Below are 24,490 nucleotides of genomic sequence, written 5' to 3' on the forward strand. Positions count from 1 at the left end.
ACCACATCCTGTCACTACCTAACGGTGAGATTCCCTTGCTATTCGACTTAAGATTTGAGTGCTATGCAATCTTTGCTATCTCTGTACTTTTTACATACAATCCGCATTAGATTTGCACTATATAGTCATTGCTGCCCTATCTACCTGGGTTTCGATTTGTGCTGTCACGGGAGCGCGCATCGGGATCGGAAGGTAAAAACCTGTGCGATCTGCATGTGATCTGCATGCGATTTTGACTATATAGTCAAAATCGAATGTCAAATCTCACAGTGTGTACACAGCATAAGAATTAAATGTTGTATTTGTTTTTCATTTCTTAACAGAATGGAAAAATAGGATTTTTCTAAACCTCCATTAAAATCCTTTTTGATAAATACAATGGGGAAAAGTGGACCCTTGGGGATAGAGAGTCTTCTTGAAGACATTGGTACTTTGATTCATTCTACAGTGCATAATCCTCTCACTTACATGTCTCTAGCTTTCTAAAAACTGAGTTCTTTCTCTAACCAAGCCCCACAGGACTTAACCAGAGGAGAAATGAAAAAGATTTTCCCTGAGAACATTTAGCACATTATACAGAGATTTACAGGGCAGAGGAAGGGTGTGCAGTGTCTGCAATTATTTCAAATAGGATATTTAAAACTTCGGTACTTGTTTCCTAGCACGGCCAGAGTCGGGGGTAATCGTGTACCTTAAACTTAAGGTACACGATTACCCCCGATGGACCCGATTTCCTTTGAAATCAGGTCCATTTCGCCGGCAAAGGCAAAATCGGGTCCATCGCGTCGGTCGGGTGCATTAACACGGCACGCGACGCGACCGACTCGATGCACCCGATTTTCCCATAGGGTAAGCACTTTTTACATAGCTAACAATGGGAAATGGGCCAATATGGCCCATTTCTCATTGTATATGCCCCCCCCCCCCCCCCCCCATTGTGAACGTCACCCCACGATTGACGCCAAACCGAAGCGTGGCGAGCGTAGCGAGCCCGAGAGGGGCGGCGGTACGCGTCCTACGACCTTTTCATACCCCTACTATCCACATCGACGTGGAGTTGAGAATATAAAGTGTGGCGAGCGCAGCGAGCCACCGAGCCCGAAGCGTGGCGACAGGACAGGACTGAATTCATAGGACATATGGTAGATGTTTTGATCAAATACTGTTTATTTCACAGTTGATGTAAAATCATAGTCCACTTTAGTTGTCATCATGCAAAATAAAGATCCATACTGCTTGTCAGCCTTATCCTGGTACATAGTTCTAAGCTAAAATCCTCATAAAATAGCCATATATGCCACTTTTGTCAGCTGATCGCATTACATGTATTTATTAAATCAACTCAATTAAAATTGCAAATGAATTACATTTTTATAATGTGTAGAAGCTGTGGGGTTTGTAGTAGTGGACGTTTTATACATAATGCTTTTGTGCTCTACACACAGCAAGAGCATCTGGCACCAGAGAAGTCAAAGTAGTGTAACAAGAAGATGGGGTAGTAGATCTAATGAATCAACGTGTAGCAATATACCCCCACAGGTACAGCAGATGTTACATTTGTGTGTTCTACCACTTTCTTGATGTAACTTGTATGTCAGCCCCTAGTTAGCAGCAGTATTATTGACATGCTGCAGAAATTGGCGTGCAGCGCAGGGGCAACCGGCACTGACCTTCAAAATGGGGGCATCCATTTTGTAAGTTGGCAAGGTCCAGGGACTCCGGTATTTGGCTCATGTGCCCTGAGTTGTGGGGTAAACAATGCTGATACCACAGCGCAAATATAAAATTCCGCCCAGGATGACACACATGAGCTTTCACCAAAAATCTCAAAATTACATAGCAAAGAAAAAGAATTGTGCACCCACTGGCGAAATTTATAAAAACAACATGTACCAACTTACACAATAAAATAAGATCACATATGTGACTTTGTGATTATATTCTTTATCTGAAAAAACTTGAGCTGTTAACAGCAGAGAGAAGAGGGAGAAGTGCCCAGCAGTAGTCAGAACTACAGTAAATGTATCCCAGCATACTTTGCACTGCTCACCAACAGGATTCTTCCAACATGACCCAGGAGGGACATGTGTAGTTTTTGCACATGGAAAAGTACATCTGCATCCATGTCTTGAGCATTTGTTTTCAGAGTGCTTCACTAAATTTCACACCAAGCTTTAAAAATCAGTTAAATCCAGTGAAAAGTGGAAAAAATATATATATTTAAAATAACGGATTATTAAACATACAGTAAGCAACACGATTACCTTTAAATTGCTGTTTACTGTATATTTTTTATCTACTTAAGAGGACACATGTATAACTTCTATAGTTTAAAAAACTACATTTTTATAAGCCCCAAGACTACAGAAATATTTTAATAAAACCTTACATTAGGTTATCATAATTCATGCATCAAAGGGTTAAAAACTAGAGCTTTCCATATTACTTAAGCACAAAGCTGGTGCCTTTTGTTGCACTTTTCTAAGAAGGAGTATGTGCAAGACCATTTAATTTTTCACTATGAGCACCAAGGATGTTTTTTAGAATTTTTATTTTTAAGACCTAGTATAAAATATTTGGTACTTGTATATTATCACGGCGCCCATCGCATACCACTAATTAAGGTATGCGATGGTATGCGATGGACCCGATTTCAGCCTTTTTTCCGGGCTGAGTATACAATTTTAAAATCGGGTCACATCGCATGCCATTACAATGGCATGCAATGCGATTTGCCATTGAGTCCCATATTAAATGGCACCCCCAGACCCGATTTTTTATTGTATACCCACCCTGATGGGTAATAAATATGTAAAATGCCCCCACATTGTTAACGGCCCCCCACTATCAACGCCAACCCAAAGCGTGGCGAGCGTGGCCAACCCAACTTCGGGCTCGGTGGCTCGCTGCGCTCGCCACACTTTATAAAATCAACTCCACGCCGACGTGGAAAGTGGGGGTATGAAAAGGTCGGAGGACGCATACCACCGCCGCTCGGCACGCTTCGGGTTGGCTTTCATAGTGGGGTGGCGTTAACAATGGGGGGCATTTCACATACTCATGACCCATGAGGATGGGTATACAATTAAAAAATCGAGTCTGGGGGGGCATTTAACATGCTAATAAGGCATCTGGGTGCCTGTACAATAAAAAAATCGGGTGAAATCGCGTCGCATCGGATCATATCGCATGCGATGCAACGATTTTTCATCGTACAATGCCCTGCGATGGAAATCGGGGGCGCCGTGATAATACACAAGTACCAAATATTTTAATATGAAGTCCTAGCAATTGAAAACTATTAACATTCTTTTCTATTAGAGACTGTACTTGTTAAAAAACACAAAAGAACATAAAAACAATGCCACACTGTGAAGAAGATTAGCATTCCATACCAGCTGGAACCAGTCCCATCTCCTGGACAGATGGCTGAGATAAGATCTGCCTCAATCGGTCTTGATGAGAAAGAAGAGCCCAACCAGCTTTCAGTATGTAAAGTTTTAGCTGTTGACACCTCAAATGGTTAAGATCCACTTGGTCTAGAAAACAAAATAATTGCTATAGTGAATTATCCATTTATTTATCTTTAGCCAGTTAGGAACACTTCTAAACATTCTGACCTAAATGAAAAAACAGACTAGCAAGAAGGCAACAACATATATTTCACTCCAAAGCGCAAATCTAAGATGAGCAACTTCTTTCAGTGCTGGTAGATTAACTTCAAGCGAGTGGATAATCATTTACAAATCAATATAATCGCTTCCATTCTGAGAGTACTAAGATGTTTTCCATTTTTAGAGTAAGTGGTAGAGGACAAGAAGGCGATATTCTACAAATCATCCCCATCAGTAAGAGCAAATGCACAATACTTTTCTATAATCATTTCACACATGCTGTGCCTAACAGAATCATTGTACTTAAGCCTATCCATTTCACCATAAAGATGCCTAAGTGGACTGTACCGGCAAGCCCCTGGCTGAGAGACTTCTTCAGTCTGTGTTTTTCTAGCTTGCAACCTGCCAGGTTTACAAGCTGTGCCCAGACAGACAACATTGGATCGGTAAAAGGCAAATTGTTCACACAAAATGGCACCACAGGTAGCTAAAATAAAAAAGGAAAAAATATGCGGAATGAGTTTTAAATAGCAAAACATGCCATGTTCACTAGTACGTGAAACATACTCTTTAATGTACAGTACAATCAGAGTGAATTCTAAACCAAGGAGAAGTCCACTTACTGGATGAAGGTGATTTAAGGGGCAAATGTGGCTTGTGCGCACATCATTGAACTGCACTGTGATTTTTCCTTTTGGCGTTATTCTTGTCACTGTGCCCTCTCCAAACTCATCGTGCACCACTTGGCCTCCAAGACGTAAGCGACTGTCTATGCCCCCTATTACAGCCAGTACTGCCATCAGGCTACCCACTTCAGGGCTTTCAGAGTCAGGAAAGTAATCTTCCAGCACAGCCTGCTAAAATATAAAGGCGAAACGGAGAAATCATCATCATCATCGGTGTAAGAAACCATACTTCTGGGAGAGAGATCAACTTTTAATGAATTAAAAGTAAATTATTAATTACCTCTTAAGGTAAAGATGGCAAGATCGATCAAATAAAATATAGACAAAAATATAACAGACCGTAATTACACCATAATGTGCAAGAGATCGTGCTTAGTTTAGAAATTAAACATTGACCTTACAGTGTGCCTGTCCAGATATAGATCAGTCACCAGGTCATGTCACTATGTATTACCGCCCTTATATAAATGTAAGGGCGGTAATACAGCACTATGCACCAATATACCTCGCTATGTTCGCCACAGATTATATTCTCCTTCTATGGGGTCATGGACCCCCACAAGGGAGAATAGCCCCTGTGAGTCGGGATCCCCGTCAGAGCACCGGCAGTTGGGATACTGATTGTCGGGATCCCCACCACCGGTGAGTCCTCCGGCACTCATAATACTAGGGAGCTGGTATTTTCTCAGGAATATAATGAAAAATTAAAAAACAAATAGCATTTGATCTTTAGTTACAAAACAACCTGTAAATAAACTAGAGCTTACTCTGAGTAAGAAAAGTGAAATGTGTTTAGACTAGTTTAGTCAGGGTCAAGGCATTTAAGCTGAGCTGTGGTATTTTTTGTTGTGAGTCTAGAGATATCCTCTATGGTCAAAAGGTTACTGAGAACATTCCTATATGAGCATTCTAGTTCTCATGTTAAAAGACTTCATAAAATTACTGTAAAATGTTCACTTTCTCACTTAGTTGTAATAGAACAGACGCCTGTACAAAATATTTGAGCACCAAAGCCTTTAAGAACCCCCTATACCTATGTCCAATAATGAAATCAGAGAAAAGGATTTCCCAGAAGTACTGTATAAAACTCCTGTAATTTAGTAGGCTGGAAATAGTTGGGACAAGGAATTGATGGAACTTTCTGAAACCCATAGAACAGAGGCCAGTATTCAATGCTTCAGATTCACAGTTTTTTCGGCGAATCAGGCTGTTTTCACTCCTCGCTGTGACTTTTTTTTCACTGAAAATATGATTCACCCTATTCAATGTTCACTGAACAGTGAATGCTGCCCAGTTCTCCGTTTCATGCTCGCTGGTGTATTTCAATGGGGTTTTCACTGGGATTCGCCGAGAGTGTATTCAATGCTCAAAAGGAGAACTGCTTTCTCCATTGATTTTTACCATGATTCTCCGTTTTACATTCGTCATCTTTTTTAGGTGAACTGGAATGTGTTCTTTTAAAATAAAGTGCTTTTTTTTTTGGTGTAAAAAAAATCAGTTGTTTTTTTCTGTGAAGGGGCATGCTATTTTTATTCATGTGCTTGCAGCACATGAATACTTGTTTTTTTTTTTAAACAATATATTTATTTATTTTTTTACACATTTTTTACACAGGGGGCCGGGAGCCGCTCATTAAGATTCATATATTCAATGCACTCTGGTCCCGATCCTTACATATGCAGGATCGGGACCAGTGAGTGCAGCGGCTCCTATCCCAGCCCCCTGCCAGCTCTAGGGGGGCTCTCCCTGTGTCCCTGCCAGCCCACCTTCACCCCCACAGTGTCTGGCATAGGCAGGGAGTCTTTCATCTCCCTGCCTGCAGCCGCCCCCCAGCTCCCCGCGGCATTCGCCGGGGGGTTCAAATTCGCTGCCAGGGGCACAGAGCCCCTGAGGCATTGAATAGGGCGGACGGGCGGCTGCCGGGCGAATCTCCCTGAAGGGAGAATTGCAGCAAAAGTGCAGCGAATCCCACACAGGATTCGCTGCCGGCCGCGATCCCGGCCATTGAATACTGGCCAAAGTGTTACAGGCATGATAGTGCTGGGGGAAAGCATTTACAATAAATGCAATTTCAGCCATTCTAAATGTGGGACACTTTTCAATGCATACATTTTATCTGCTAATACAAAGTGTTTCTGGCAAATTTAAAATGGTACATCTACAGATTTTGACTTTCTATTCATCTCTGCTACATACCACATCAAAGCGCTTTCCTTCGAACACTCTGGTGACAGAGTTTAGCTGAGAATTAATATACTTGTTGATGAGGTTATTCCATTGATTCAGCGAATGAAGAGTACGAAGTAACGCTACAATCTCCTCTGCTAAAGTGCTGCTGTGAGTTGCAGTCAAGGATGCCTGTGGCCGTGCTTTCCTCCTCCTTAAAGTGGATTCTAAAGAAATGGTGAGATTACAATTCAGAAAGATCATCAGTGCATTGGTCTAGTGCAGTGGTTTCTCCACCTCGGTCCTCAGAACCCCCCAACAGCTCACGTTTTCCAGGTCTCCACACAGACTCACAAGTGAAATAAATAGCCCCACCTTTGGATCTTTTAAAAATGTGGCAGTAAAAAATGAGTGCACCTGCATGGTGACCAGGAAAACGTGAGCTGTTGAGGACCGAGGATGAGAACCACTGGTTTAGTACCTCTGAACTACTTACCTCTAAGAAGGGGTATGTCTGAGGAGCAAGTGCTGAGCAAGCTACCCAAAAATCCAAAGAGCTTTTCCACAAGAAGTTTCATGTCTCCTGACCTTTCATTTTTGTCCCATGAAGGAAGGACTGCTTGTAACAACCTAATGGCAAGAATCTAGGCAACAGAAAAATGAAATTACAAGAAGCATAAATAAATCATTCTGCAGCATGAAACAAAAGTCCTTCACAAATTATAAAATATTTTCATGCAGGAAATATTAAAGGTCTTTATGTACAGAAACTTTGGTCTTATATGGAAACAAAAAAACGTTCTAGTGAGGCAGCTCTGAAAGCACCTGCAAGACAACCAAGACCTCTAATCAAATCAAGGTAAGTATATTGGGTGCAGCTAATCTCACACACACACACACACAAGTCCAGACTAAAGGCACATGGAATGATGTATATGAGCCTGGTGTGCTGAACACACCTAGCAATGTGTTTTGGGTGTTTTGTGTTAACCAGGGTTCTCAGATTAGAACACTGTCGATTTGACTACATCTTTACTACATGTAGTCAGGCGATATCGACGCATGAGAACGTGCATCACCGTCGTTTGGGGGCATACACATGGAGCAACTTGTGCTTAATTTCTAAACAATCTAGTCAGATCGATGCACCTTCAGTCTTCTCAATAAGAAAAAAATAATAATGATATTCAGAATGGCATGTACCTGTAGCCATGACCAAATCTGGATGAAAGTTTATTTCATAGTTAATACTCATTCATCTAAACAGTGTGGACATTTCTACTGAAAACAAAATAAAAACAACACACACACACCAAGTGACACCAAACAACCCTTTCTTGACACAAGAATATTCTAGGTTTAACATCCAGAAAAAGATGAGGGGATCTCGGCAGAACGAGCCCAACTTCACAAGCATTCAGGCTCGTTCTGCCGAGAACGGATGGGAATTGACGAGCTCCCGGTTGCAGCTCGTCGATTTCAGCCCGCTTCTCATGGCCATGTCCCCTTCTCGGCGCTTGGCAGACGGGACTTTGAATCCCACCTGCGAAATGAGAATCGAGCTGGCCAAAAAAGGGACAAGGTCATGGCTGTCAGGCCAGCCTGACAGTCGTGACCAGACATTATATACCTCCCTAATATGGTTTCATTATATTGAAAACAAAATTCCACCACTTTTCCCTTAATTGGGATAAAATGTATCCCTCAAGAAATCTCAAAAAATGTCATCCAATACAGGGCCAAAACAGGTTAACAAGGCTGTTAGGTGAAAACGGGAGGCCAATTCACGACCATGGGTAAATTAATTCTTGCCTTTATCTTCTAAAATGTCATCCCATCATGATTAAGAGATCTGTTTATGATGCCTTGGATGGAGATCTAGTGGACGGAAATAAATTAGCAACCAATCAGCTCCCAAATGCCATGTTACAGGAAGTGGGGCCTTAGTATTAAGTATTAAGCCTTAAAGATAGATAAACACAAGGGTGATATAGAGTGATAAACGTCCTGCCAATCATCTTCTGTCATGTTATAGGCTGTGCTTGAAAATGACAGTTAGGGGCTGATTGGATCAACACTTTATTATCCTAGTTTATCTCTTAATGGGGCAGATGTATTAAGCCTAGCGCAGAGATAAAGTGGAAGGAGATAATGCACTAGCCAATCAGCTGTATTTGAAATATGACAGTTGGGAGCTGATTGGCTGGTGCTTAATACATCTGCCCCTTTAAAATATTAATACATCTGCCCCAGTGTTTGAAAAAGTGACAGGAGCTGGTTAGTTGGTACTTTATCTCCATTCAAGGCTTAAGGGGCATACACACGTAGAGATCTGTGCTAAGCAATTTTGCTAAGCTATTTTGCTGGTGTCAATGGAGAGCACATACACACGCAGAGATTTGTGCTAAGCAATATTGCTTAAGCAAAAAATTTAAATAGTGGGTGGATATTACTATGGGGGAGGTTTCGTTTTCTGAGGGTATAAATTGGCAAGGCTGGTGCTGGCACCCAAGGGCCGGTCCTGGTTCCCAAAATACGGGGGACAAAACAAATAGGGGTCCCCCGTATTTCAAGAACCAGCACCAGGCCCAACAAGTCAGCAGGGTAATGCCACAGCCGGGGGACACTTATTAAATTTGGTCCCACGGCCAAAGCATTTATCCCTACTGATCGATCAGCCTGAGCAGGGTTCCTGGGGAAGTGGGGAAGTGGGACCCCCCCCCCCCCTTCCAGAATTTACCTACCCAGTCTGAAACCTGGTTCTGTCCCCGCTACCCCTGGGCTGATCTGTGTGTAAAATTAGATAAAAGCCATTGGGTTTTGCTGTGGAACTAGGAGTCCCAGAAAGCCTGTTCCACATGCTGGGACTTGGAAAACCACAAGTCCCAGCATGCTGCCCTTTAATTAGCTTGCTGGACTCATAGTTCAAAGGCAGAACCAATAGTTAAATAAAAACACAAACACTATGAAAAATAAAACTTTATTACATTCAGAGCCCTTTCATCCAAATACCTATCTTGACACGTAGGTAGGTCTCCTCCATCCATCTGTTGGTCCCGAAGAAATCCTGTTAGGGTACCTGGGGAAGGAAAGCATACTCACCGAGGTCCTCCGGTGTAGATCACGACCTCTGGGTTCCATGTATGCAGGAAAGGGGGAACAGATGTGCAGAATGGAAGGGGGCATGGGCACAGATGGGAGGGGGCATGGGCACAGACAGGCAGAAGGGAGGGGCATGGGCACAGATGGAAGGGGGCACAGCAAATTCTCACACCTGGTCCCACTCCTCACAAGCCCCAAATATTTCCACAGCACACCTGTGCACCTGCCATGCAGTGTGGGAAATGTGACATGTTCTGCACACACATAGATAAGACAGTGCTGCCGCAGGTGTGCTTACCTTTATCTCTGTACCATGCTGTATACCAGGACAGGGAGGAGAAGGCAGTCATGCAGAAGATTGTCACCACACTGCAATTCCTGCACCTCATCTCACATAGCAGCCTGCGCCCCTCACAGCTCCTGTGTGTACAAGCCCCGGCAGGCAGTGATCAGAGTGGTGCCAGGTGGGCTCCTGTCCTCGGAGAGTCTGTGTGTTCTCTATGTATGTATGCAGGCAGCGAGTTTGTCTGGTCTCACCCGGAACGAGCGGGATGAGCAGCGTGTGGCCTGGGCGCTCTCTCACCCGCCGCCCATCCTGTAGTGTTCAACTGAGGTGTCCGTAAAGGTAGGAGGGGTCAAACCTAAACCAGGGGGAGTGGATTCTGGATGCGATCGCAGAAGCGGTTGCGCATTGTGTACACACAACATTAATAAACTAATATGAAGCAATTTTACTAGATTTCGCCTGCATGCACGGACTTACTAAGCAGGCGGGACCACCCATCGGAATCGCTCAGAGCAGTCACACGGAGAGATTTGTGCTTAGTTTCTAAGCAATCTAGACTCCTTTATTATGTGAAAACATTCAGTATAAGGTATTTGAGATACAGATATGTCTTCCCGCATCCTTGCTGCGGTCACTTTAAAAACAGCCACATTGTGAGGGCGTCTTTTGTACATTTTGACGACGAAAAAAAAAAATCACTGGCAATATGGTCACTCAGCTTTAGACACACAGCCATGCTATTACAACACATTTGGAAAAAAAAAAAGAAAAAAAATACAGTAGAGCTGCCTGGGAACAGCCTGCTCACGCCATCCCGTGATGCATGACGTATTGAGGGTAGATGTCTGAGCACACATCTGCAGTTGAAAGACCCTAAAACTGTATCTAGATCAAGGATTCTCAAACTGTGCCCTAAAATCCCCCTTTTCAAAAGGTATCCAAGATTAAGCATAAATTGTTAAATCAAAATATCTGAGGTACTAATTAAGTAACCCGCCCAAGCATGGGTATCCTTAAAATCAGGACTGGTTATTTTACCCAATTCAATCAAATGGTCAAACACATGTATCTGAGAAAGTACAAGTTTTAAGCATTCAGCTAAATTAGTAGTAACAAAAATACCTGGCGCTGTAAGGAAGCAGCAGTGAAGGATTCTGGTCCCTCTACAATTCTCATTAACAGGGATATCCACTGAGGTATGCTTAGAGTACTGCACATCTGTGGCATAACAGCAACACTGCGAATAAATCCTAATGTGCACCAGCTCCTGTGTTGCTCCTTAAAAACAGCTTTACTTGTTGAAGACACTAGAAAGCAGATAGGTGTAAAAAAATAAAATAATAATAATAATAATAATTAGGATTCAAGGTGCTTAACAGATAGAATGAATATAATACAATCCAGGAACAATGAAGTACAGAAAAGGTTTTCATAACCTGCAGATTTTAAGCAACAAAATGTGTGGATATGGTAATGTATTCTACACTTAAAAGGTTATTTTTAATCAAAGTCTTAAAGGTTTTACTCACTAGTTTTGTCCATGGTGCCGCTTTCCACTAACATATGCAGCAGACCGCATAGAGTTCTGGTTGCTTCATTCTGCATAACTTCAGCATTGACGCCAGCAGAAAGACAAAGATTCTGGAGGAGATTTACAGTACTCATCAACATCAGAGAGGTAGGGTGTAAGTTTCTGTCCACTTGCTCTCCCTCTAAAATGACAAATTAGGGAAGAGTCTAATAACGTACATAAGATAATCATGCAGAATTGCTGGTACTAATCCAAAGTATATGTTCAATGAAAATTATAAACAATACAAAAACACATAAGACAAAGTGATACATGGTGGTGGCGGGGGAGGGGGAGGGGGGTGGCAGACAAACTGACCGGAATCGTCCTCTGTGTCAGAGTCATCTACCATAGGCTGAGCAGCAGGTGGGGCTTCTGTCAGTTTCAGATCATATTTCCCTTCTTTCCCCATTCTATAGGAATTTGTGCTGCCTGTATCCCACTGAACTCTAATCCAACCATCCTCTCCCAGTTCTCCGATAACACGTCCCAGTCCTGGAGGTGGGCCATCCTTCAGGAAACAAAGCAAAAGAGGGTATGTAGCATAAGGAAACCTGCAGTAAACATTGATAATTCATATGACATTAACCATTGATTAGTTTTGACAAGCTAAAAATTCTAAAGTAGATGCCATACCAGTGCACATACAGTATATTTATGGTAGCAGAAAGGCAACATTCTCCTTCATCCAAGAAACAGGATACAGAACCTTCATCAAAACGTAGGTACTCTGCTCACTTCTCCTTCTTACCCAAATACTTAAGGGAAATCAGGGTAATTAATAACAGGTAGGTTTTAGTCTGCTGTTATTTTGATCAGCCAGCCTTTGTAATCAGGTTATTGCTTTCAGTCAATAAGGACACTAACCCCACAAAAATGCTGCCCTGGAGTGGAGAAGCCAGAGTGTCAATGACACATACAGTGGGTATAGGCTTGTCTGGCAGGCATCAAAATAGTTAAATCAAAACTCCCACAGTGCCTGGCCTCCCAGTTCCCAATACCTAGCCCCCAAACCCCGGCCCACCAGTTTAGTAGCAAGCCCAAGGCAGGAGCAGGCAAAGAAAAGAAAGACACATTAAACAGAGACACAGACCTATGGAAGTTGAAACCGCCCACAACCCCAATATAGGCAAATCCCCCGAAAGACAGGCGTGACAGGGAGGACATCCTGTGCCCCATATGGACTCAAAGAAAAGGATTAGCCAAGGTAAGACCATAAATCCTATTTTTTTGTCCACTAGGGGGCACAGGAGAATCCTTACAGTGGGATATCCCAAAGCAGTCCCTGCTAGTGATGGGGACGCTCCTGGGCTGCGGTAAGCACACTGCACCCAAACGCCACATCTGAAGAAAAAGTGTCAAATGCATAGAAGCAGATAAAAGACTGTGGGGAACACAGTAGCTGATTTACACAGCTGTTCAGCGGAAGCACCTGCGGAGACTGACTACAAGGTAGAAACCCCACCGGAGAGTGGAGAACAGCTCTATCTGGATGGAACACTAAATAAGGGGAGTGTCATGAGAGATCACTTATGTCGGAAACCCGAAGCTCTGACGAAATGGCTAACAAGAATAGTGTTTTCCATGTAAGCCAGCAGAGTACAACGGAATCCAATGGCTCAAACGGAGCTCAAAGAACGAGAGAGAGAGATTCCATGGTGAAACTGGGACAGAAAACAGGGGTTGAATATGTAGAGCCCCTTGCAGATAATGTCTTGACCTCTGGGAGGAATGCTAGCTGGCATTAAAAAGCACAGAGTGCTGAGACCTGGACTGTAAGAGTTGACAGATTGAGGCCTAAGTTCAGGCCAGATTGCAAAAATGCCAAGTGGGAGGAACTAATCCTATCTGGATAAAATTGTCTGGAAGCAAACCACAAATAAGATTTCCAGACTCTGTCATAGACTCTGGATGAAGAGGGTTTCCGAGCTTAAAGCATTGTGCTGATCCCCAGCAACCAGGAAAAACCCACTCTCTCAAGATGGCAGACTCAAGAGCCACCCCATCAAAGCAAGGTGGCTCAGGTCTAGATGTGGACAGGGGCCCTGGGACAGAAAGTCCAGACAGAGTAAGATGCCATGGAGCGTCAACTGACAGCTTTAAGATCGGCATACCACAGCCAGTGCGGCCAATTTGGAGCAACCAGGATTATCTGACGCCCTTCTCACTTGAACTTCTGAAGCACCCGAAGGATCAAGGAAAATAGAGGGAAGACATACACCAGCAGGAAGGTCTATAGAGCAGTCAGAGCACCCATCAAACTCCTGACCTGTATTTGGCTAGCTAGTAGTTGTGTTACACCATAAGCTCAATGTCGGGCAGGCCCCACTGACAACCCAACATCTGAAAGACATCTAGGTGTAGAGTGCATATTGTTAACAATAAGTAACAAATCTTTCCTACTAGTGGATGAAGAGAGGCCATGCTGAAGTTGCTCAAGCCAGGAAGACATGGCCTTCTTAACCCATGCCGACACTAGTGCTGATCTAGCAATTGTACCTACATGAGAATATGACATTTTCAGAAACGTTTCCAGCTTCCTATCTGTGAGGTCCTACAGTGAAGACGTATCTGGAATAGGCAACACTGAAGACCGTACCAGATGCGCCACACGTGCGTCTACTGGTTGATGCGTTTCCCACTTAGGCCACTCTTTGGGAGGGAGTGGATAAAAAGCAACAAAGCATTTGATCAATTGATACATTTGTTTAGGTTTAGCCCATGCCTGTTGCAACATGTCCTCAAATTGAGCAGATGAATGAGATTGCATGGTTTCCCTTTTCTGCTTCTTAAACACCTGGGCTTCCTCCTCTATACTAAGCACAGTCTCTAACTGGTGCATCTACCACTGAGGAAGATAAAGCATCTTCTGGAGAAGAGGAAGCTTCCTAATCTGACCCCAGAAATTCACTATCTTCCCTTTTAGAAATCCTTCCCCTTCTGGGAAGCCAGGTACTGTGGGAGTTTTGATTTAACTCTTTTGACGCCTGCCAGCCAAACCAATACCCACTGTAAGGATTCTCCTGTGTCCCCTAGTGGATGAAAAAGAAAATCAGTATATAGTGGAAGTGATGTATTTATTGTTGTAAACAGCATCACAAACATAAGGAATATATAATTACTTATGGTTCCACAATAAAACTAGAAATAGCCTCCTGTCAGAAAATAATATATAAAATGCATTTAACACCGATCACTATCATGATAAACACTAAATATTTTTTAATTTTTTTAATATAAAAAAAATTCAATTTTTCTGTTCTTTATTAAGGAGGAGTGCAGAAAAAAATATAATTTTTTTAAAATCCAAATAAGGGACTAGTTTGATGCTTTAGCATTCAATCGGGGGGCGTTTTTGAATTTTTTTTGTCATTTTTCATCCTTTTTTAGAGGGAGGCATGTGCAAAGGCATGTGCAAAAACGTACTAAAAACATGGCAAAAATGCCCACAAATTCACTAGAAAATAGGGGAAAACACATGGATTTGCAGATCCATGTGTTTTAGGACTGTGCTAACTTGCATATTTGTTACTATGGGCCTGTTTCAGAATATTACACAATGCCTTAGCAATATATATTAATTTCACTCACCAGGAGGATTTATTAGCCAATATCCGAATCGTGCGGAAGGAAGAAACAGGAAGTGGAAACAAAACCGCATTATTAAAGCTACTGGGACAGGCAAATGCATGGATTTCGACGATATTGCTTGTAGACCTCTCAATAGATTTCCAGGTAGCTACAGAATTTGCATAGTTTCACACATTTGCTGCATACAAATTTGCAGTTGCAAATGTATTAGCATCGCTGAAACATGCTGTGTGTGTGTGTGTGTGTGTGTGTGTGTGTGTGTGTGTGTGTGTGTGTGTGTGTCAGTATGTATGTAAATGTGTGTGTGGTTTCAGTTGGCAGGCGCAGATCAGAATTGCATGGAGATCCATACAATTCGGAGAGGTGTTCCTGGGCATTGACTTTTTTTGGTGGGTGCATCAGAAGTCTCAGTTTCACTACTGGACAGGGCTAAATACCACCAAACATTCTAAGCAACCATTGTACTGCTCTACTGATTGCTCTCTATGGTGCGATTATTTATGCACAGCAGTGACAGGCATTGTGCGACACAGAAAGCAGCCCTTTGTATGCAGAACTAGCAAAAATTTGCATAAAATTGCCATAGCAGCTGCAAAGGCATTGGTATCCACCTCTGAACTGAGCCCAAAAAAAATGGGAGTTTAAATGGCCACACCCCATTTTCATGCGCGTGCCTTAGGCTGGTTTCACACACTCCGGCTCCTGCCGGACGGTGAAATCCCGCACGGCCAGGCAACCGTGCCGCACACATTAGTTGTGAATGGACACTATTGTGTCCATTCACACGGGACGGCCACGACCCGGCCGCACGGTTGCAGCCGGATCCCGCCACTGGAAGGGACGGCTGCCGGGCTGTGGCCATCCCTTCCATTATAAACTAGTGTGTGCGGCACGGCTCCCTGGCCGTACGGGATTTCACCGTCCGGCAGGAGCCGGAGTGTGTGAAACCAGCCTAAGGCTTGCCCACGAGGACACAATCCCAGTCTGTGAAATGTTAACCTTTCGGGCCCCAAGGTCAAATATCCTGCTTTAATCAAAACCTTACCTCTTTTCATCATTCAGGTCAACATAATATGGTAATATAGGAAAACAGAGCTTCTCATTTTTGGACAATAGTACAGACCAACAGCTTACCTGGTCTCCCCATTTCCAGTCTACACCTCTCATCACTCTGGTTCCAATTTTCATCATAGCTGCTAGTTCTGGCCCAGAGGCAGGGAGCGGAACTGGTGCAGTTTCCTTTCTGGACTCTTCCAGCACAGTAGCAGAGGCTCCTAGTATGCAAGCGCTTGAATCTTCTTCACAGTTATCAGAACTAGGACCTAGGCAAAGCAGATAATAGATACAGCATAAAGTGATTTGAAACATAAGAGGACGCTGTTTAGTCAGCCATTATAGGGTCATAGTATTTCACATGCAGGGGGATTAATCAAGTAAATTTAAAAAACACATTTACATAAATGTACCAATACAAATGCCTACCAATCAATCGGACAATTGTCTGAGTCAAAGCCAGTACACCAGAATTGAAAAGCAAACTGAGGCTATTTGCACCGTGTTGGCGTGTCAGCATGTTCAGCATAACTAGCATGAATCTGGCTTGTGGAATGGTCCCCAAGCTTGGTCCAGAAGGATTCTCATTGGTAATTGTCTGAAGAGGTACAGGTTGAATGCCTAAAATAAAGATCACATTTTAGATTTCTGCAAAGGTTTACACGGAAAACCAAAAAGTTATCATTACCTAAGAGGTACTTACCCATTTCTTTGAATTTGCTAGTAGCATCAAGTAATATATTCCTAATATTCTGTATGGCCCAAGCATATAGTTTGCCATAGGTTACCTCTAATAGCATTCGGTTAAAAGGTGGAATAAGATCAACATCCTTCAAACAGTCGGTCAGTGGCTCACTGTAACAAAGTGCAACTTAGGCATGGAACAAACCATCGGCAGATATGCAAAGTAACTTTAACATAAATAATTTACCTTAAATTTGTTCCTTCCGGGACAAGTCTCTGCCATCCACAAAACATTGCATATTGTACAGATGGAAGAATGAAGTTCTTTGCTGCAAGTTTCAGCATAGTGTCGATTCCTTCAAGACGAACTTCTGCTCTCTCAAGCTAAAAAAAAACAAATAGACAAAAACATTTAATAAAAGTACCGAAGGGACTTGTTGTGCTTACTGGTTAAATCCATTTTCTTATTCCATAAAGGTCACTGGAGACAACTGTTAAAGCAGGTGTGAGAGGAGTCTTGGCACTAAATAGTTAAAGTATTCACAGCACAGGACCAACCCTCCCTATGTTGCAACCCCACCTCCTGAAGACAGTTTATACTAACTAAGCCAAAAGGACAAAGGAAGGAGATGGTAAACTCAGATATGCAAATAAACAGTAAAGTGGATGCTATGCAACCAAGATTCCATTAACTGCTGGAAGTGGTCAGGGAGGGCCAGTGTGCCCCGTGCACACCCCAAAACCTCTTGCTTTTATGCTGTATGTTTCAATTGCCACCCTGTAAAAGCTACAGATGTGTCCTCTTCACCTTCATCACAGCAAGGATGTCACAGCATAGCTGAGAGTGGGTGTTTTCACCCTCCCACTATGCCACTGTAGTAAGTGGGAGCCTGATGTGCACATGCGCCTGCCTCCAAATTCACTTAAACGGAGGCCAGCAACAATGCCAAAATGTGCGGCATGCCATGCTTCATTTGCATCACGGTCCTGCAACTGAAGCTACGATACAGAGCAACAATGTAGCGGAACACGTCTGCACTGTAGTTTCTGCAGCTTGTTGAAATGGAGCATTTTCCGAGGAGGGACAAGGAACAATTTCTGAAAGTCCAAAATCAAACTGTGAGATTGCAATAGGCGGATCGATAACAGAGATGATCATCATGGACAGACTGTGTTTGAGGAGTAAAAGGTTGTCTTGGTAGGGAAATACTTGTTACCTTGATGACAGAGTGTTGCAGCTATTACAGACCACTACAGAGAACAACAGAGGCTCTGTTGAGAGCATAAACTGAAGAGCTGGAACTGAAACTACTGGAGGAGTACCTCAAACCATACAATGGGCTTGTGACTCTGCCAAACTGGGCAATGGACATACTATTAGCATCCTTGACATCCAAGGACTGGATAATTGATCTACAGGATTCAATTTTGAGCTTAAAAACAGGTCTGGTTATATGTCCTCTAGTTCCACAAGACAGACCTACTTTTTGTCTGACCCAAGATCGGGGAGATTTGAGCACAATATCTTGCCCCATCTTTGATTCACCAGTTTCCCCAAGTGTAGGAGCTATTATGCTAATTTCACTAGCCAACAATCTACTGTCATTTAATGACCATCATTCTTTGGTCTTCTCCCTGGTTCAAGAGGTGGGGAGGGGGGGCAAGGGAATTCTTTTTCATTTCTTTAAATATTTATTACTTAAGGCACTGCAATAATGAGAATGAGTGGGACATTTCAACAATTTTTATGTATAAATGGACAAGTCCCACTTGAGGTCTATGCTCATTTAAAGATCTATTTCAGGAAGCAGTAAATGTTAAGCTGCCACTCCAGTTACAGATTGTGGGACAGGGAAAACCTTGGTGTCAGTCTGTTCCTGGTGCCAAAAGTGGAGGCAGTGGCTATCTGCAAGATTTTAACCCCAACTAGGAGCTTCTAGAAGGTGCTAAATAAGGAGATTCGGTACTTTATAAAATCAACTCCACGCCGACGTGGATACTGGGGGTATGACATGGATAGTGAGGGTAAAATGGCTGGTCTATACTTACCCTCCTCTGGCCCGGGCACCACGTCCATCCCCGCTGACTCACGCTGGGATCCACAGTGACTCCCCGGCAGTCGCATTCAGTCCCCCTGTTCCAGCACTCGCCATGGACGCTGAACGCAATTAGCGTAGTGCCGGTGGGGGAGCAGGGAAACAATGTGATGCGCTGCCAGTGGCACTACGCTGAATTACGTACAGCGTCCACTGCGAGTGCCGGAAGAGGGGGACTGACTGTTGCTGCCTCCAGGGAGTAACAGTCGCTGCTGCCGGGGAGTCATCGGGGATCACTGCCCAGAGGAGGGTAAGTATAAACCACACCACCCTGCTCCCAGTGCTGCCTCCTGTATTATGTTGGTGCTGGCTACGCTGACAACGTAGCCGGGCACCCTGATAATACACAAGTACCGGAGATTCTGATTGGATGCCCATTGCAACATCCCATGTGAAATAGAACTCCCATCTTAGTAAATTTTGGCCTAGAAATCAATTAGAAACAAGATGATACATTACTTCCTGGCAGACCAAGGAAAGAAAGCATTACACTGGGAATTCTACAGCCAGGTTTAGATACCAGTTATTTAAAGCCAATTTTAATTGTGAGGTCATGCAAATCTCCAGTAATTACTTTGAATGGGAGACTTAAACATGAAACCCCACCAATGAGTGCGTAAACATGAGCAACTACCGATTGGCGTTAGTTTGGAGTTGTGGTCCTCAATGCGCAGTCCAGGTTTGAAGACTATACATAATTAAGCACAGGTCACTTATTAGTACCTCAGTCACTTTATGTAAAACATATGTTCACAAGAAGGGATAGCCTTAACTCCTGGACTGTCAGGGTGGCTTGAGGACAAAGTCAGGGAAATGAGGAACAATTTAGGACTGATTAAAATGATTACAAGAGCCTGGAAAATCTACGCACAAGGAAAAAAAAATAAAGGACACAGAAAAACCCATAAGGTGATAAATCATTAATATTGACCAAATGTATCATTATTGCAAAAAAATAATAATCTGTGATATGCATTTACTTGGTGTAAGTCTATGACCTATACAAAGACACCTTATTCCTAAATCTATCCATCAGCTGAGTACTGAATTATCCTGAAATATTAGGAAAGACCAACCACAGGTAGGAGTGTTATTACAGATGGTAAGTACGGATGTAGCAGGGCTCATCTTTGGCCGGCGCTCGCCAGATCCCTTGCACTGGCAAGCGCCGGCGATAGAGACTGGGACGCACGTGCGTCTTACACGCACGTGCGTCCCAGTATCACGGCGGCTGGGCAGCGTCTCCCTGCATGTCTCCGCTTCAGGGAGACGCTGCCCAGTTCGAGGGGGGGGAGGGGGACCAGCGGGGAAGGCGGCGGGGACCGGCGGCAGGCTCAGTTTGCCAAGTGGCGCGCGAGCGTCTCATGCGCGCGCGCCCCTGGCGGTAGCCAGCTGCTGGCGGGGCTGGGGATAGAATCGCCAGCCCCTGCAAAGTTAAAGCTGGCTCCATCTGTAGGAGCACACACCAAATCTACAAAAAGAACCCCACTCCCAACAAGGTGGCAAAGCAACCACCTTCTGTGATTAACTTCACTTCATTCCAATTTAAAAGAGGGTACAAATTAACATACAGTATTGGAGTAAATATGCAGAGAACTTTGTGAAAGGTCATCGAAATATATGCAATATATTACATATAATGTACAAGAGATTTATCGCAATACAAACGAGCTGCAGATATAGAGCGAACCAGCAAAAGGGTGTGAGGGCATAGATTACCTGCTTTAACAAACATTTCCTCATTTTTTCTACGTCAACTGGCTCCTCCTTCAATGCAAATTCCACAATTGTACTCAACAGCGCAGACTGCGGGTATGAACCCTGCACATTATGTTTCAGCCACTTGTACTTGTGAACACCGGTTACAGAGCTCAGGATAGGCTGCCATTTATCCTGCAGGAAAAAAAACAAAAAAAACAACAACATTTGTTTCTGCATTACAAGCCATAATTAATAAAGTTGGTTTAAAACTTCTTAAATGAATGGAAAAAAAAAGCTGTAGCTAATGCACATACTCCCCATTTATTCTCATGCCAAAGAAAAGAACAATCTTTATGACATAGTTCCGCTCACATTCACATACTATAAAAAAATGTTATGTATCCCAATTAACTTTACATACCTTTGGTGATTTTAGAGTTATGGACTTCTTATCTACAGACACAGGACTAGATGGAACAAACGGCTCTTGTTCACCTTCTTCATTACAGAGTTTGGTATCATCCACATCAGCAGATTCAGATTTTTTGGACACTGAGAATAAAATAAAACATTCATAAACAAAAAGGCAACAAGAGCCACATGCCTTAAAAAAGTGACACTACATAAAAAGAGTAAAATAAATAGATAAAATATTGTACCTTTCTTTTTTCGTTTTTCCCTGATTATCCTTTGCACTATTCGTTTCCACCTTGGGACAGAGCTGAGAAGTTTCAACTTTGATACAATGGACAGATCATTGCAAACGGCAGGACGTAATTCATTGAATAGAAACCTGAGGCGCTCGATGACTGGAGCACAGACTTCTTTGTAGGATCGTCCTTGTTCCTGATGTGTCTAAAAGATACAGAGAAAAGAAACCAATTGAACATACATGTGATGGTTTATTTCAGCTTCTATAACTTCAGAAGGCAAAACTAACCTTTATGAGTGAGCATTTGGCTTGGTAAACAACTCGACAGACATCCACAACAGATTTAGGTAATGTCTTGTGTTTTACTTGATCTACATTCAAAGCACCACGATGAACCATAGAGAGCGCAACATTACCTGATAAGAGGAAATACAATTATTTTGAATTCTGACTAGAAATTTAAATATTTCTCAAAACCAAATTAGGGAAACAGAAGGATGATGAGTTTAATCATTTTAAAAAGGCAGGGGACAGACAAAATAAGGCAATACCTATTAATACATCAGGGAGCTACAGTACATTTCTCTTTCAGCCATGGTGGACACTGGAACAAGAGGCATAGGGTAAGCTGGAGGATTGTGAGCACCAAAGCATTAATGTTTGAAGCAGCAGTACCACAGTGTTCTCCTCCCCTATACCCAAACAGCACCTAAGTTGTTTTATTTATTGCTTCACAAGGAGTTAGGTTTTTTATGTATTTTTTTTAATTTATATTTGTTTTCTCTTTTGCAGGTGGCCTACAAATAGTTACCGTATTTTTCGCACCATAAGACGCACTTTTTCTCTCCAAAAAAGTGGGGGGAAAAGTGTGTGCGTCTTATGGAGCGAATACTGGAAAAAAAACGTGCTAAAAACTCCTGGAGCTGCAGCAGAGCCCACCCCCCACCTACCCTGGTACTTGGAAGCAGCTCAGAGCGGTCCGGGCAGCAGGGATCATGTAGTGTGCTGTGGGGTCCGTTCAGCGAAGGGGATATAGTCGGCGGGGTCCTTGCGGCAGTTGGGAACTAGTAGGGCTACTAGTTCCCATCTGCCGCAAGGACCCCGCTGATTATATCCCCTTCGCTGAACGGACCCCACAGCACACTACATGATCCCTGCTGCCCGGACTGCTGTAAGCTGCAGGGCTGTCTTAATGGGGCCCTTGGGCAACTGCCCCTCCACCCACCGACCGCGGCACTGTTTAACACATACTGCGCTGCACCGCTGGACCCGCAGTGCATTACTAGTGCCGTCGGAAGTGGCTGGGTGACAGCAGCCGCCAGCCGGGAAGGTATCGCTGCAACCCGGCCCTGGGCACAGGATCCCGCTCCCTCACTGTTGTTGCTCCAGGAACGGGGGGATGACAGCAAGCACAGGAGACGGTGCACCCGGGACATGTGTGTGGGCATGCTGCAGACCGGCTGCTGCTACATCTACAGGGCTCTCCTCCTCTGCTCCCCCACACTCCTGCAGGGGCTTCCCATCTAGAGAGATGGTGGGTAATGTAGTAGTTGGTGAGTAATGTGAGAGCTGCCTGTCTCCTATGGGGGTCCATAAGCTGCTGCCTCCAGGCTGTGGCCACCTGGGGACTGCATAGGACCTGAAGTCAGGTCATCCATTGCTGCTCCTGCTACTGCTGGTGGCAATAGCTATGGTGCACATTTCTGTGAATGAATTTGCTGCTGCTAAGTGCAGGACGGGCTGGCAGTAGTTCTGCACAAGTATACACAGAATAACTATTAGCAGCAATGAGGCACCGCTTATTGACAGTGTGGCAGGATCACTGATGTACAGTATGATCCTTCCTCCCCTGTACTCTGTGTTTGTAGGCAGCAGCAATGGGCTGGACGGGGGAACGGGCATTACACTATTTATTCAGAATATTTTTTTTCCTGTGTTTTCCTCCTCTAAAACTAGGTGCGTCTTATGGTCAGGTGCGTCTTATAGAGCGAAAAATACGGTACCCACAGTCTCCCCTCACCCCGCAAACCACTCCATGAGTGTCACAGTATGTGTGCTTAGTCTTTTCCTCAACTTCTCCCTCTCCATGGACTTGTTAGTAACTGTACTGACAGTGTAAAAACCAAAGGCTAAAAGTGAGAATAATACAGGTGCCTCCGTATTTCAACCACAATACTGACTACTGATATTATCTAGGTGTATGCCAGAATTACGGTCCAATTATTGACCCTCAAAACATCTGGTTATATCTGGACTTGCTCCATCTCCAGCTATTCAAACAGTATCATTTGGAAACATTTGAACTCTGTGGATATGATCATCTGAAATAACACGATTAATCTGGCTATTGAAATCCACATTATCAGTTTTCCTTGGAAAATAAATATTGGCAGAAATTGGCAAAGGGACACAGTCACTTTATATATTTTTATGTTTATTAATTTATTTGTGGGTTTAATGTACAATGTATTTTTTTATTAAATATAATATCTGTGTTTAAGGAAGCTTAAATAAAATAGTATTTTTATACAGTCATATTTTTCAGTGTCTCTTGCGCTCTCTTATATATATATATATATATATATATATATATATATATATATATTCTATTTGTTTATTTGGTTTAACTTTATTAAGGATTACAGAGAGCCTTAATTGAGAGCAGCAAGTCACACTTTGCAAACCACACCAGTTGACTGCTAAATTCAAACTAGCTGTGCGCCCGATTATTTGGCCTCCTTTATTACCCCCCTCAAGTTTGTTTCTGGGACCGTGTGTGTAAACTTATCACAGGTGCCCCAGAGACTACTGGGGAGGGTTATTAGAGGACCAGAGTTTTGTTGTGATTGTTAGTAACTGACTGCTGTAGGCTTAGATGAGTTAGAGGGGAGGAGCAGCAGATGCTTCTGCTTCCAACATTAACCATTTGGTACTCAGTCTCCTCCAGCTCACAATGTATGCATGGTTCCAGTGTCCCACATGGAATAAGAGAAAAAGATTTGACAGGTAAGAACCAAAATCCATTTTTTTTTTACAGAAAGGCAAGTGAAATTAATCCACCTATTGAAAGCCATCTCACAAACACTGCACGTGTTGTGAGGCATATTTTCCAAATGTAATAATTACATTTCTGTTTACTAAACAAAAATGTTTGTGCACCGAACATGTAGCTCCGTTCACAACCATAAAGAAATCAAAGTAATGCACATATTACAAGGGCCATGGCATAGCATGGAAAAGCAAGTTGCCATTTGCAAACTTAACAAAAAATACCACAATAAATAAAAGT

The 24,490-nt window shown here is 43.2% G+C and overlaps 1 protein-coding gene across 5 annotated transcripts in view; it reads right to left on the minus strand.

Moving 5' to 3' along the window:
- Nucleotides 1–24,490, minus strand: part of HERC2 (HECT and RLD domain containing E3 ubiquitin protein ligase 2) — a 212,299-nt gene that overhangs the window by 102,153 nt on the left and 85,656 nt on the right. For 4 of the 5 annotated variants that reach the window (XM_083168587.1, XM_083168588.1, XM_083168589.1 and 1 more), the window contains 16 exons: nucleotides 21,490–21,617; nucleotides 21,209–21,404; nucleotides 20,971–21,101; nucleotides 20,568–20,741; nucleotides 17,000–17,136; nucleotides 16,772–16,923; nucleotides 16,498–16,689; nucleotides 16,150–16,337; nucleotides 11,743–11,935; nucleotides 11,384–11,566; nucleotides 10,977–11,161; nucleotides 6,963–7,110; nucleotides 6,497–6,693; nucleotides 4,238–4,471; nucleotides 3,963–4,101; nucleotides 3,396–3,539 (listed from right to left, as the gene is read on the minus strand). In XM_083168587.1, coding sequence (XP_083024713.1) covers nucleotides 3,396–3,539; nucleotides 3,963–4,101; nucleotides 4,238–4,471; nucleotides 6,497–6,693; nucleotides 6,963–7,110; nucleotides 10,977–11,161; nucleotides 11,384–11,566; nucleotides 11,743–11,935; nucleotides 16,150–16,337; nucleotides 16,498–16,689; nucleotides 16,772–16,923; nucleotides 17,000–17,136; nucleotides 20,568–20,741; nucleotides 20,971–21,101; nucleotides 21,209–21,404; nucleotides 21,490–21,617 — 2,721 coding nt within the window. The remainder of the gene's footprint in view (nucleotides 1–3,395; nucleotides 3,540–3,962; nucleotides 4,102–4,237; nucleotides 4,472–6,496; nucleotides 6,694–6,962; nucleotides 7,111–10,976; nucleotides 11,162–11,383; nucleotides 11,567–11,742; nucleotides 11,936–16,149; nucleotides 16,338–16,497; nucleotides 16,690–16,771; nucleotides 16,924–16,999; nucleotides 17,137–20,567; nucleotides 20,742–20,970; nucleotides 21,102–21,208; nucleotides 21,405–21,489; nucleotides 21,618–24,490) is intronic. The other variant, XM_083168585.1, reaches the window with a different exon arrangement.

Source organism: Crinia signifera, chromosome 2 (genome assembly GCF_055691185.1).
Source record: "Crinia signifera chromosome 2, ASM5569118v1, whole genome shotgun sequence".
Classification (NCBI taxonomy): Eukaryota; Metazoa; Chordata; class Amphibia; order Anura; family Myobatrachidae; genus Crinia; species Crinia signifera.